We start from the raw sequence: 13,087 nt of genomic DNA on the forward strand, positions 1-13,087 counted from the left end.
CATCTCTTTAAAAACATGAGGCTATGGCTGTGGTGATAGACCACCAACGTGAGCTGCTGCTTGGTTACCAAGAGGATAAAATTTTACTCCAGGGAGATATTTTTATACAGTTGCTTATTCATATTACAGCAGATGCCAAAAGCACCCTTATGCTCAGCAGTATAGAAAGTTCCAGTTTCACAGGGGCTACAATCCAGTCTAGTTTTACTTCCTTGTAAAACTAGGCAATCTTGACAGTCTGTAGTCGGATGTTTAGTATTAGTTTATTCTTTTGGTGTATTTTTAATTATTAATTGATTAGTCTTCAATTGTAATTTTCTCTCTTTTGCACATATATCGTCACTGAGCTGCTTGAAAGTCAAGTACTACCCAGGCCTGCCATTGCTGTCAGCTTAGTGAGGAAGTTGAAACATTCCAGGTGTACCCTGGGTATAGCCTAAACTGTAGGGTTTGATTTTCGTTGTCATGGCAGTGACAGCAGAACTGTAGACAGTGTAGACAGCAAAAAGACATGTTCTCATTATTTTCTACTAGAAATGTGTTCTTTTCTGCACTCAATTGTTCTTTATACAACTTGCAATAGGAAGTGGGGTTATACATGGAAATCTTCTGGATAAATATTTTGTAATTAACGAAGTAACAGCTTTAATTTGCAGCTTTCCTAACAAGTTGTGGTGGCCAAATACTTTTGTACTCCTCAGTCCTTCCTAGACACTGTCGCTGCTTCCTGTGCCCCTTCCAAATTCCCATATCTTTTGCACATTTTAAATAAAAACTGAATTAGTATATTCCTCAACAGCATACAAGCTAGGACAGCTTTATAGACTGGATGGGAATAGTGGGCAGCCAGCCAGCCAGGACTCCCTATGAACACTTGAGTTTTATGGAATTATGTATCTTAATAGTTACAAAATGAGCTTGATGTATTTTTAAACTGGAAAAAAAAAAAAAGAGGAATAATTTACACTCATTAGAAAATGGAAAAATGAACTGTACTATCCTTTCAAATTTTTATCCTCTTTAGTGTCTTCAGCTACACTAACAAGGCAGTATAGTCTTTTTGTTCCAGCTGCATGGAAAGGTGAGCAGAGGAATAACTATCTTGATTAATAGTGGAAAGGTTGTTACTTTCCAGAATATCTAGTTGATATTCTGGAGAGTTACTCTGCAATGGGGGGGATGAAGGGGGAAGTCAGATTTATAACTTGCTGTGCCGTGGAGTGAAAGATAAGAGATGTTCATGAAGATGGTGAAGATTAATGAACAAACCGGCATTCTTTCTTTGGGGATAGTTCTTCTCAGCCTGTGCAATGTTTTGATTGTTTACTTTACTGGACTGTTTTAAAGTTTAGACTTGTAAATTCACATCTCTTAGGAACAGATTTTAAAGAGCTACAGTGGGTAGGAGGGAAGGTTTGTTTTTTGTTGGGTTGGGTTGGGTTTTGCTTTTGTGATGCAAATTATGTTGTAAACTGGGTTTTTTTGTTTCTTTTCTAAAGGGATGTTTCTTGTCTCTGCAGGTATGGTGTTAGTCCTGAGAACATTATTCTGTATGGTCAGAGTATCGGTACTGTCCCTACAGTAGACCTGGCATCTCGGTACGAGTGTGCGGCAGTAATCCTTCATTCTCCCTTGATGTCTGGATTACGGGTAGCTTTTCCTGACACTAGGAAAACCTATTGCTTTGATGCTTTTCCAAGGTATGTATAAACAGTGCAAAGAGGGTTGTTCTGGACTCTGCACGCTCCTTAGGTGTTTAAAAAGGAACTTTATTGAATTATCACCTGCATTTTAAACTTTTGATATGCACACCTTTTAAATCCAAGCAGAGATTCACCATGTAAGAAAGAGGCTGATGTCAGTCTCAAACTGACATGATAGTTCAATGAACAAAAGAAGTCTTAGTATTTACAATAGGTTTTTCTCCTGTTGTTTGTGTTGTTAATATCAGAATTTTTGTGCTCTCAAGTTTGGAGTAATAGCTTACTGACTGATAATACTGAATTGGGTCCTTCAGGCTAATGACTCATTGGTAATTGTACACTCTTAATATCTCAGTCAACTTTGATTTAGAAGATAATATGATATCATGAAATGGATGTGCTGTCTTCAAGCTGCTTGTTGAAATATTTCTGTAGTTTTACCATATCAGCAGAGAAACAGGTATAGGTAATTGCTGCTTTTAAAGGGAGAAAACAAGACAGGGTCAGAGGCTAGAGAGTTGGACTGGTATGGTTCACTTTTCAGCTTGGTAATGCATTTCATGTATGATCTTAAGGAAATTAATTTAGTGTTCCTTTGCCTTTGGCCTGTGTAAGTAAAAATATTTTTACATCTTTGGCATCCTGTCATTATAAAATCACTAAAGGTAGTGAGACTTGTGCTTCCCTGATGGAGATCATGTAAGGTCCTCACGTATGTGACAAAAATAAATTACTTTAAGAAGCTCTAGAATATTTTAGGTACAGAAACCTATATATACAACTGGTTTCAAGATAAAACAGTGCATTTATAGCCTATTGTTTCATTTGAAAAGCAATTGCCACAGACCTAAATTAAAATATCCAACTATTTGAGAATAGTATAGGTCCTGGGAATAGCAGATGTTCTAGGCATCTTTTGAAACTTCTTATCAGACCCAGTTTAAGGGAGAATATTAGAGGAGGAAGACAGTCTCCTTATAGCAGTGTATGTAGACCTGGCACGGGGGTGAGAGGAGGCACAGATAAAAAGCTAACAGGTCTGTTGAAGGGAGAGGACAAGAGAGACACCCTGAAGTCTTGTGCAAAGCTTGGCTTTGCTTCAGAAGGTCATGTTTGCAGTAAGTGTAGTAGGGGATACTCGCAGCATTCATTTTGTTTTATTTTGGTTACAACAGATTAAAATTAGAAGGTGGGGAAGGCTGTAGATGTAAATCTGTATGCCAAAGCAGCTATAAGTAGTAGCAACCAATAGTGGCGCTCACAGTATCTGTGTCCAGTCCCCATGTTTAGAATCCTTCCAAATGGGTTATGAATTAAATAAGTAATTAAATTGTTGAAGATTCAATCAGGATTTGAAACCCTTATACTTATTTGAAACACTCATTCATGGTCCTCAAACCTGAAATCCAATATTTGCAAATGCTTCTGTGAGAGGGGAAAAAAACAAAGCCTTAAAAATAGCTCTGATGACAAAAGTAACAGCGATTAGCTGATACCAGCCAAATCAAATAACCATTTTAAAAGGAAAAAGTGGGAGGGGGGGAACAGTGACAACAGATGTACTGTAGCACTTGAGTATTTTGTTCTTACCCTACTGAGCTGTTCATTGCTGTCAGTCTGACTTCACTTGCACTGTAAGCAGTGAAAATAAACAGCAGTGCACTTTTATGAATGTGTGCAGCTCAACTGTCTGTCTTCATGGTGGGAGACAAAACAGTTCAGTGTGCACCTACAGTGAATCGCTATTATGTGCATTTTATGCTGGGAGTCCATGAGAATTGGGTCTCTGTAGATTTTTCTAGCTGCAGAGCAGTGTGGCTGAGAATACTAAGTAAGTCTAATGTGCAGTTTAAATACTGCCTTATGAGTTGCTGAGTTGGCAATGGGATGCTTTCCAATTTTCTGCAAAACACAAATACTACCTGGCTTAATGGTCTGTGGATATACGTGAAAAAATAGTTTTGGTATCTGAATACTGAAGTCAAAGGGATTTCCTGGCTTCCTACAATAAGTGAGAACTTAGTATCTAGCCACTAAAATTAGGCATAAACATCTCTAGCTTTATGTAGCTGACTTGTCTGTCACATGGTGGAGCTTGGGGGCAGACCCTTTATGGGCTTAAGACTTTATATAGTATGTTGATTGTAAAGGATTTACATTTGTCTATGATATTAATTTGGGTATGAAAACGGGGTGGGGGGGGGATCTGCTTTATTCCAATGTTTCTCTTACATTCTTGGGATATTTTTCTGTATTCAGCGTAGTTGTACACAACTCGACTTCCAGGCAGGAAAAGAGAAATAGGCTTCGTTTTAATTTTAAATAACACTTTTCCTCTTCAAAAGACATGAAGCCTGGGATTTTTTTTTTTTTTTTTGAGATATATTGAGACAGAAATGTGTTTACACTGAGCTGTTTACTGAAATACCAGTAACGGTTCTCTGGAATACTAAATGCTGAGACTTATATGCATGAGGCTTAGTGCTTCAGTCTACATCTTAATTTTTAATTAACTTTGTATTTTCATAAAGCTTCTTTAAACCTGTTTTTAAGTCAGTGTAAGTTGGCATCTATAATTTTTAATCATTTTAAGCAGTCTTGATTGCTTTGTAAAATCTCTAGTCTTACCAAAATTGCATGCTTTCTTGTTTTTCAGGAGCAGGAATATCCAAACACCTTTTATTAGATAGCATAAAGAAATAGACTTCAAGGCCAGGCTGGATAGGATTTTCAGCAGCCTCATCTAGTGGAAGGTGTCCTTGCCTGTGGCAGCAGAGTTGGAACTGGATGAGCTTTAAGGTCCCTTACAGCCCAATCATTATGATTCTGTCAGATGGAGTGTTACTGATACTCATTTTTCTACCTACTTCATCCCATACTCTGCATAATGCCCTGAGCCAGTTCATCCATTTGTTGATGAAAGTGGAGCTGGTAGGAAGCTGAGAGTTCATTAGCACTTGGTGTCTATATACTGGTTTGGAATTATTGGTAACTATGAACATGAAATTGCTGATTGGAAATAAAAGCTGGTGCCTACATGAAGATGGAGAAAACTACCACTTGGAAGTTACTTCATAATTGAAATTTTCTGGCCCAAACTCTTAGGTGTGAAGGTGCCTTTGTCACTTTTCCCTCTCCTCTGAACCTGTTTTCCTGTGAGAGGTATCCACTAGCCATATTGGTCTGCTAAGGTAGCTGGAGCAAATAGAAAAAAGTTTTACACCACTTTGCAGTGAGAGCTGGCAGAGAATTTGGTTACATGGAGTAAAATCCTGTGAGTTTTTTCTGGTTAAATATCCTTGTGTAGCGCTCTTGTCCCACAGCTTTCTCTTTCGTCATTTGAACTTAAACAGTCAGTGGAAAGAACAGATTTTCTCCAGCTGAGTCTACCTAATTTGGGGGTTCAAAGACAGGTTCAAACTTCATGAGCTAAGGCTTTTTTTTTTTAATGAAGTCTTATGGAATGTAGTTAATTACCACCTTACAATATAACAGATTAGGAACTGATGTGAAGAGTCCACACTGGCAGTATGTCCTGTGGAATCTTCCTTGCCTCTCAGTGTTTTTTGTGATAGATATACTCACTGTTTGGGGGTTTTTTGGTGCCAGACTTTATTTGCTGTTGCCCATTTGAGCTTCTTGTCATCAGAACTGGTGGGATGATGGGGATGGCAGTGCAGGCTCCTGTTTAATACATGAGTTTTGAGAGTGAGCCTTGTTCCATATCACTTGGGCACAATTGCAATGTTTTGCAGCCATTTAAAAGCATGCTGTGGTAACAGAATAATGTATAGATAGTTAAGGTTGCTTTCTTTATATGTAAAAGATAAAGCCACAAACTGAGCTGTGTTTTCTTTTGCATCCACAGCATTGACAAGATATCTAAAGTGACCTCACCGGTGTTGGTAATCCATGGTACCGAAGATGAGGTGATTGATTTCTCCCATGGCCTGGCCATGTACGAGCGATGTCCACGAGCAGTAGAGCCCCTTTGGGTGGAAGGGGCTGGGCATAATGACATAGAGCTTTATGCACAATACCTAGAGAGACTAAAACAGTTCATATCTCATGAACTTCCCAACTCCTGAAGAAGCCTACCTGATTTTACCTCAGTTACTGTGAACGGAAGAAATTACCTGGTTTTGCACATGCTTTAACTGGATAGCTGTAATAGCTTTATACTATGAAGAAATACCCTGTCGTCAGGGTGTTCTAATCAAACATCTGATGAAATTTGTCTTTTATATCTGGAAGTTATTCTACTAATGCACACAAATATGGTCAACTACTGTAATTCCAACAATTTTTAGCTTCGTTGCCCTGGAGGAAGTGGGAATACTAGCTGCTTATGGGGACACTTTTTACCTAGTGCTGTATTAATCGAAGATCGGTTTTCTCTGTCTCACTTCAGATTGTTTGTAATTCTGTCCTTACAAAGACTTATTTCCCCAGTGTTCTCGGTGTGGAGAACACACTGTTATGAGCTACAGCTTGTTCTGAACAATCAGTCATGGGTTCAATCCAAGGGAGTACTTTCTCTGTAAAGTTTCTAGCTGTGGTATTTTAACTGGAAAGTTATTGTGATGAAGTTCCCCCTCCTCCCTTCTAGTGTTCTTTTGTTAACTTACTGATCTTCCCAAGTAAATTATTTAAATATTACTTTTTCCTGAAAATAAACTACTATATGGGGCTAAACTCTGTAACGACCTCTCCATTTACCTGTATAAATGTAACTGGAATTACTCTTAAAGGAACTAGGGACAAAAATTGCTTTTGTTTAAAAATAAATGTGTAAATTTACTACTAGAAAACTCATTTTAATATTCAGATGGTCTGAATAATAGCCATAACAGACATTTCCTTCTGTAAAGCATTCCTGTAGACTTTTTAAAAGTACTGTACATATTTGAATTTACATTGTGCATAGATTCTTAATTGGTAGTTTTAATTTAAGTCTAGTTACAATAAACTGCAAAATTCTGGTTTGTATATGATTGAATACATTTTGTTAAAATGTGTTTTTATCCCTATATTATTTTGCTATTAAAGTTTTATAAAGTTTCCAGGACAAAAAAAAAATAATAAAAATTTACACATTTATGTTTTGATGAATTTATGTAACTAAACTTTCATTGAGCTGATCTTTTTAGTTTGGAAGTAATTTGATTCTTTGACACTGGAATCGCACAGATTATGCATCAGAAATGCAAGACACTTAAAAATTGTTACACTACTAGCATAGGTCTAATTTTTCCAAATTTAAAGGCCTTAAATGTACTGTAAGCCTCAGATTGTTGTATAAATTGATCGCGATTGATTGCAGTTTGTGTCCTGTTGCTAGAATGCAGCACAGTGATTGTAATGGAATAAAGGATGCATGGATTAGAGCTTACTGAATTTCTGAATCTTATTTGTCACATAATTTTCATGCATATGTATGTATGTAAGTATGAAGTACAGATTATTTGATAGAGTAACTTGAACTTCATTATTTAATTCCTTCCTTTCAAGGAAAACTCTCCTCAGGTACAAAGCCACATTCCCATGAAGCTTGGTAGGTAAATAAAATGTAAAAGAGGTTACTTTTACATGGTGTTCAGCTGGTTTTAAGTAATGAAAAATCATGATTCATTGCTTGGGAGAAATGTTTGAACATTGTTGTCACGAGTCTTTATAACAGGCCTGCAGCTAATTTTCAGCACTGCAAGTGTGTCTATTGTCTTTGATTATTGACTTGGCCTTGTTACTGTAAAAGGAGAAAAACTGGTATTTTCACTTACAGAGGGGGGGAAATGAGGACACCCATCCTGCCCCGCATCATCTGGATCCTTAGAATCTGGATCTGTGCATCTGTGTTGCCCAGTTGTGAGTTTTAAATGCCCAAGCAGCAGGGCCCTGGCTGTTCTCTTGGCAAGCTTTGCCTAATCACCACCTCAAGCTTGCTGCTTCTCCACTTTGTGTTCAGATATGTGTCTTATCTCTGTATTTGCTTTACACCTTCATAAATTTGCAGTGGATATGTTCTTCCATTTCTACATGTGTTCTTGTGGAAACAAAGCTGGTGTCTGTGGTATAGGTGTTCAAGGTAATGTTTGAGAGTGTCAGCTTGTCCATGGAGTCACTTGGGGAATTTCACTTAATTAGGCGTTGTCTTTTGATACCCACATTGAACTTTGTGCTGCTCTGAAAACTTAAGCCTATAATGTTTCTTCTCATCACCCCTTGTAGCTATGCTTTCCCTTCAACAAACTGATATCTTTAACCTTTTCGCTATAAATCAGTATTTTTTTTCAATTACTACTGTTCTAATTCCTGCAGTCATATTGTGACTCGTCTTTGCATTTGCTTTGCTTTTGTCAGTATTCTTCTGTTAATGAGAAGTCCAAATCTGGATTCATCATTGTCACCTATGTCCCATTGTCTCTGTACGTGCAGACTGAGTTCTCTGTGTTCTGGCTGGTTGTGAATTTCCACTTGTGCTGTCTTTTATTTGTCCAAATTCCTGCCTCACTAGTTCGCAGAGGTGCTTGGCTGTTCTTCTGGCTGCTGCATTGTCTGTTTGGCTTTGTGAAGTTTATCTACATTTAACTAATACAAATGTTTTGCTGTTAATTAAAATGTTAATGGCTTATCAGTGATCTGCTGGTATGGATCCTCTTCCCTCTAAGTCAATAATTCATTTATCTGTTTGGTCAGTCCCTAAAATAGTTTTGCTTGTGACCTTGTTCCCATTCAGTAGTTCTTAAATGAATTCTGAAATTGTTATAATTCTTTATATTGCAAACTTGTATCAAAGCATCGCTATTTGAGGCGTTTCAGAACACCACTGCTGGGCAGCAGTAGAATTGTTGGTTGAAAAAACCCAGTGGCCAGCTTGTGAAACTCCTCACAAGACAGTGGATGTCAGGTCCCAGTTATTTTAAAGAAGAAAGGTTAGAACAGAATTTTTCACTGATGATGGGAATAGGGGTGATGTGAGCTTATGGAAGAGAAACTTTGGGCTAAGAACGCCTGTTCCAGGAGACTGCTGACATTTTGGAGCTACCAAGGTGTCTGTGTAAAAATGGCTGGCTGTGCCTGGGTAAATCATGCAATGGGGCTTCCAAGACTCTCTAACATGTTTATTTGCTTGATGTGGATGCTCCATCCGTTTGTTTTGTGTGACTTAGCGTTGTTTTTCATATACTACAGCCATACGTGATGTACTTCTGGTTTTAGGGGAGGTAAGATGTGGCATATATGTCAGGAGTTGTCTGTACTTTTACAGAGGAAAATAGTTGTTACAACGTTAGAGGTGGCATTTTCGGAGGTGTTTGATAAGCATCCTTTTGAAATATATGTAGTTGTTACAAATTTAACTTACATTCACATGGAGACTTGTTGCCTGTGTTGCCTCTGCTGCATTTCAGTTCCTTGTTCTCCCATGTTGTTCCTGTAGTTTGTGGCAGTTGTGCTTTGGGCACTGGCCCAAACCTGTATTCACACTTAGTACAGTTCCCATCTTTTATAAACTCTGCATCATATATGCTTTTTCTAAATTATGCTAAACACAGAAGTAAAGAACCAATGTGCTTTCTTCCTCTGGTTATTCGTTCAGCAGTAAACTGTGATTGTTCTCATTTGGAAGATGTTTTCTTCCCTAGGTCTTTTTCATGAATGTAAATTAATTCTTATGAATGTAAATTAATGATCTTGTTTAAATTAATTTAACTTATTTCTCTGTATCCTTCCCTGTGTGAAATTTCTTGTGTTGCAAAGGTTTTGTACCCCTAGTGCTGGTTCAGGGTAGGCTGATCCTTTGGTGGGCACCCTTTGAGTGGGAATAAGGTCAAGCACAGAAACTACCTGCTTAGCATGTGGTGTTTTCAGATTCCAGCAGCAATTCTTAGATGGTGTAAATTTCGAAGCAGGAGGTTGTATTTCAACTGTGCTGTATTTTGGTCTCATAACTTTGCCACAACAGTAGAAAGCACAAGCTGGTCCTTGCAGCAGGAGTGTGAGCACTGCTCCTTTGGCACCATGCCTCTGGCAAGGTCTGGTTCAGGAGGTGGGTTCCTGCGAACTGATTTTGCAGAAAGTATTTGAGTAAAATGCCTGCTGGCTTAAAAAAGGAAAGAAAACCCAAGTTCACCTCTCCACCTTAAGCACCTCAACTGTAAATTGTCTTCTGGTTCCTGTATAGGTGAACACGCTTTGTGCTGGTTTCCTTGCAGCACGGCGGGGATAGGCAATAAGCCGGCACACGTTGCTTTTTACAATAGATCTCTGGGCTCCTGTAGGTCTGCCGGGCAGCGGGCACGTTCTGTACTGGCCCCTGTCCCCTGTGCTTGTAGCTGCGCTTGTGCTGCTGAACACAAAGGTGCGCTCATTCCTTCTGGTGTGGGACGTGGCCGAAGCCGTTCCCCTGGGCAGAGCCCGCAGCATCTCCGCTCTCCTGCCCGCGAGTGCCAGCCGGGCCGCGCTCCGCGCCGCACAGCCAGCGCTGTGCCCCCAGCTCGGGGTCCATCCCTCCCGCCGCGGCCCGCCCAGCCCCGGGGCCGGGCTGAGCTCCGCGGGGCTCAGCGCCCCGGGCCGGCAGGAGGGACGGGGGCAGCCATGCGGCCCCGCCAGGCCCCGCCGGGTGAGCCGCGCTGCTGGCGGGGTGACGGGGGGCTCCGCGGGGCTGAACCCTGACTCTGTGTCTGCTCCAGGTGCCCCGGGTCCCCCGAGGAGCCCTCCCGGAGCCCGGCTCCGGCTGATCCCGCTGCTCCTGCTGCTGCTGCTGCTGCTGCTGGCGGGCGGCCACGGTCAGTAGCGACGCGGGGACGGGCTCCCCGGGGGTGCCCGGAGGTGGGGTGGGCAGGGCGGGGGAGAGGAAGAGGAGAGGGGAAGGCGGTGCTGCAGCAGTGGGTGTCGGTGCCCCGAGGTCCTGGCTGTGCGGTCCCGGGAGAGGGAAGGAGCGTGGCTGTTGTCTGAACAGCAGACGGAAGGGGAGCGCGGCTCTGGTTTCCAGTTTGACTTCCAGACGCAGACAGATGGCATGATTTGGCTGGGGCTTTGGAGGTGACTGCATGCAACGGGCCTTTAATGTATTTTCTTCTTCAGTTCCTCAGGCCTTTTTTAGTGTAAGGGCTGCCTCTGAAAACAAGACATTGATCCAAAGTTTCGTTTATGCTAAATAACGTTTTACGCAGCAGTTTATTCTAGAAAGCTTGCAGACATACTTAAAGATTTAACACTACTTACATTTTAAGCCACTGTACTGCAACAGTGCCATTAGGTGCAGTTAGGGAGGCAGGCTTTTGAGTCTGTCCCAAAGCCCTTTTCTCTTTGGGTCTGCCCAGAGCCCTTTCCCTTTGGCTTACTGGATGGCAGGGGTGCATGCACTCCTCCTCGGCATGAATCATCCATCCCCCAAGATGTCTGTGCAGGAGGAGGGGGTAATACAGACCCCATATTGCTGGGGTCCTCCTGGAGCTGGCTCCTTCCTCTTCTCTCCTTGTTTGCTCCCCTCACATTAGCTCATCAGTAATCTAGTGGAACAGCTCATTGATCTCTCCAGGGCTTTACGAACAGGGCTTTTGGAATGACTATTGATTCCTTGGAATGAAAGATGCAGTGAAGATGCAAAATGCTGCTTTTGCTATGGCATGTCCCTGAGTTATCTGCTGCCATCTGCTCGTATCAGTCGCATTTTGTAGTTTCTAAGTAATATGTTATACTTCAGGGATGAATTACAGCCATAAATTAATAGAATACTTCACTAATATGATTACAATATGCAAGAAACCCCTGGACCATAAGTCACAGCTCCTTGCAGCTGATAACCTTGAGGCAAATAAAAATAAATACCTGAAGCTTCTGAAATGTGCTGGGCTGGGATCCACCTCTCGGAAATAGAAGAACATTCCTTAAAATCTTGTTCTCCGCTTAGAATTGAAAGTGAGGCTGCAGGCACATTCCAGGGCGCCCAGGACGTGACCTCCAGCCTTTAGCTGTTACGTTACAAAATCAACTGTTTCAAATACTTTTGGCAAGGTGCAATTACATTTGGGGTTCCTTTGTCCCTTCTAATTATTAGAGCCTTCTCGTGTGTTTGTAGCCCTACTCCTCGTCAAGTCCCAGCCTACTTATGTTGCCTTTAATTGTTTTATTGGTCAGTTCTCAGAGTGTAAATTCAACCTTCAGGCTCAGCCTGGATGAGGGAGAGCTGAGCATGGCTCCAGAGAGTCCCAGTTCTCCCATACCAGCACCTTCTTGTCCATAAGGTGAAGCTGCTGGGGCCTCAGAGCAGCTGCAGCTTAACCCTGTTACGGCAGGCTGATGATTTTAATCAGCAGGCAGAAACCAGAGACATCACCTAGAAAGCAAAACCAAGGCTTTCATTTAAACCTGACCTATATCTGTTGGAAACCTGGAGGCTGTGCTGGGCCCTGGGGCTGGACCCAAAAGGCAAATGGTCCAGAAGGAATGTAAACATTTTCTTGCTTAGTCTCATATCAAAAAGGCTTTTGTAGTCTTTGATAGAATAATTATTTTTCTCAATGTTTTCCAGAAAATTTCTATGAAATAGTACATACTCTTGGTGACAAGTTTTTTAGGAATCTGGAGTGTCTGTATAAGTAACAAAGATAGTTTTCCTGAGGATTACAAAGAAAAAGTAGTTTCAATTATAAATAACCAATAATTGTTATTATACTATAACATTTAAACCCCTATCTATTGCAAATCTATTGACTTGGCCTGTCAAAACATTCAGTGAGTTTGTCAAAGCAGCATAGGGGCCTGCACTGTACCCAGGGCTACAGCAGAACTCTGGTAAATGTGTGTATTTATAGGTATATTCTAAAGAAAGCCATTGGGATTCTTTGCTGTTTGTTTAATAGCTTTCACTGTATTTACGATTATTCCAGAAAACAGCCTGAATCCCAACACTTCTTTGTGGGATATGGATCATGAAAGACTGTTTCACAGTAAGAAAACCCTTCCTGAGACTGTGGGCTCCTCCAGCCCGCTCAGGAGCCGCTCTCTCCTGGGCCATGAGGGAAGGAAGAGCTTAACTCAGAACCTGGGCCAGAAACCACAAGAAAAGCAGCTGTCCTGTGACATGCTCCTTAAACTTTCCAGATATATTTTAAAGGATACCTTTGGATCTAGCTTGGCCTGGAATCTTTTTAGGTTTTATAACTGTGATCAAGAAGTTAACCTGCCCAAAATCCGTATCGGTACTCTCAAGGTGGTCCAGCACAAGGTGAAGCCGTTCTTGCTGCACAGGGTGCTGCAGCTCCTCAGGAATATGGGAGTGTTGTCCGAAGCTCAGCAGTCCAAGGCCTTCAATCTGCTCAAGAAGCAAATGCTTAACCCAAGGAAAGCACCACTGAAGCCTGAGAAGGAACAAAGTGGTA

The 13,087-nt window shown here is 41.2% G+C and overlaps 2 protein-coding genes across 8 annotated transcripts in view; both read left to right on the top strand.

The window, feature by feature from the left end:
- ABHD17C (abhydrolase domain containing 17C, depalmitoylase) overlaps window positions 1-7,090 on the top strand; it is a 30,320-nt gene extending 23,230 nt beyond the window's left edge. Inside the window, exons 2-3 of the mRNA XM_065688437.1 lie at window positions 1,521-1,700; window positions 5,572-7,090. Coding sequence (XP_065544509.1) covers window positions 1,521-1,700; window positions 5,572-5,791 — 400 coding nt within the window. The 3' untranslated portion in view covers window positions 5,792-7,090. The remainder of the gene's footprint in view (window positions 1-1,520; window positions 1,701-5,571) is intronic.
- A 3,159-nt stretch (window positions 7,091-10,249) lies between these two features.
- LOC136019045 (inactive cell surface hyaluronidase CEMIP2-like) overlaps window positions 10,250-13,087 on the top strand; it is a 56,611-nt gene continuing 53,773 nt past the window's right edge. For 5 of the 7 annotated variants that reach the window (XM_065688794.1, XM_065688797.1, XM_065688795.1 and 2 more), the window contains exons 1-3: window positions 10,250-10,323; window positions 10,394-10,489; window positions 12,569-13,084. In XM_065688794.1, coding sequence (XP_065544866.1) covers window positions 10,299-10,323; window positions 10,394-10,489; window positions 12,569-13,084 — 637 coding nt within the window. In that variant the 5' untranslated portion in view covers window positions 10,250-10,298. Of the gene's footprint in view, window positions 10,324-10,393; window positions 10,490-12,568; window positions 13,085-13,087 lie in introns of those variants that run through there. The other 2 variants (XM_065688796.1, XM_065688800.1) reach the window with 2 other exon arrangements.

The sequence above is a fragment of the Lathamus discolor genome, chromosome 8 (assembly GCF_037157495.1).
Source record: "Lathamus discolor isolate bLatDis1 chromosome 8, bLatDis1.hap1, whole genome shotgun sequence".
In the NCBI taxonomy this organism is placed as follows: Eukaryota; Metazoa; Chordata; class Aves; order Psittaciformes; family Psittacidae; genus Lathamus; species Lathamus discolor.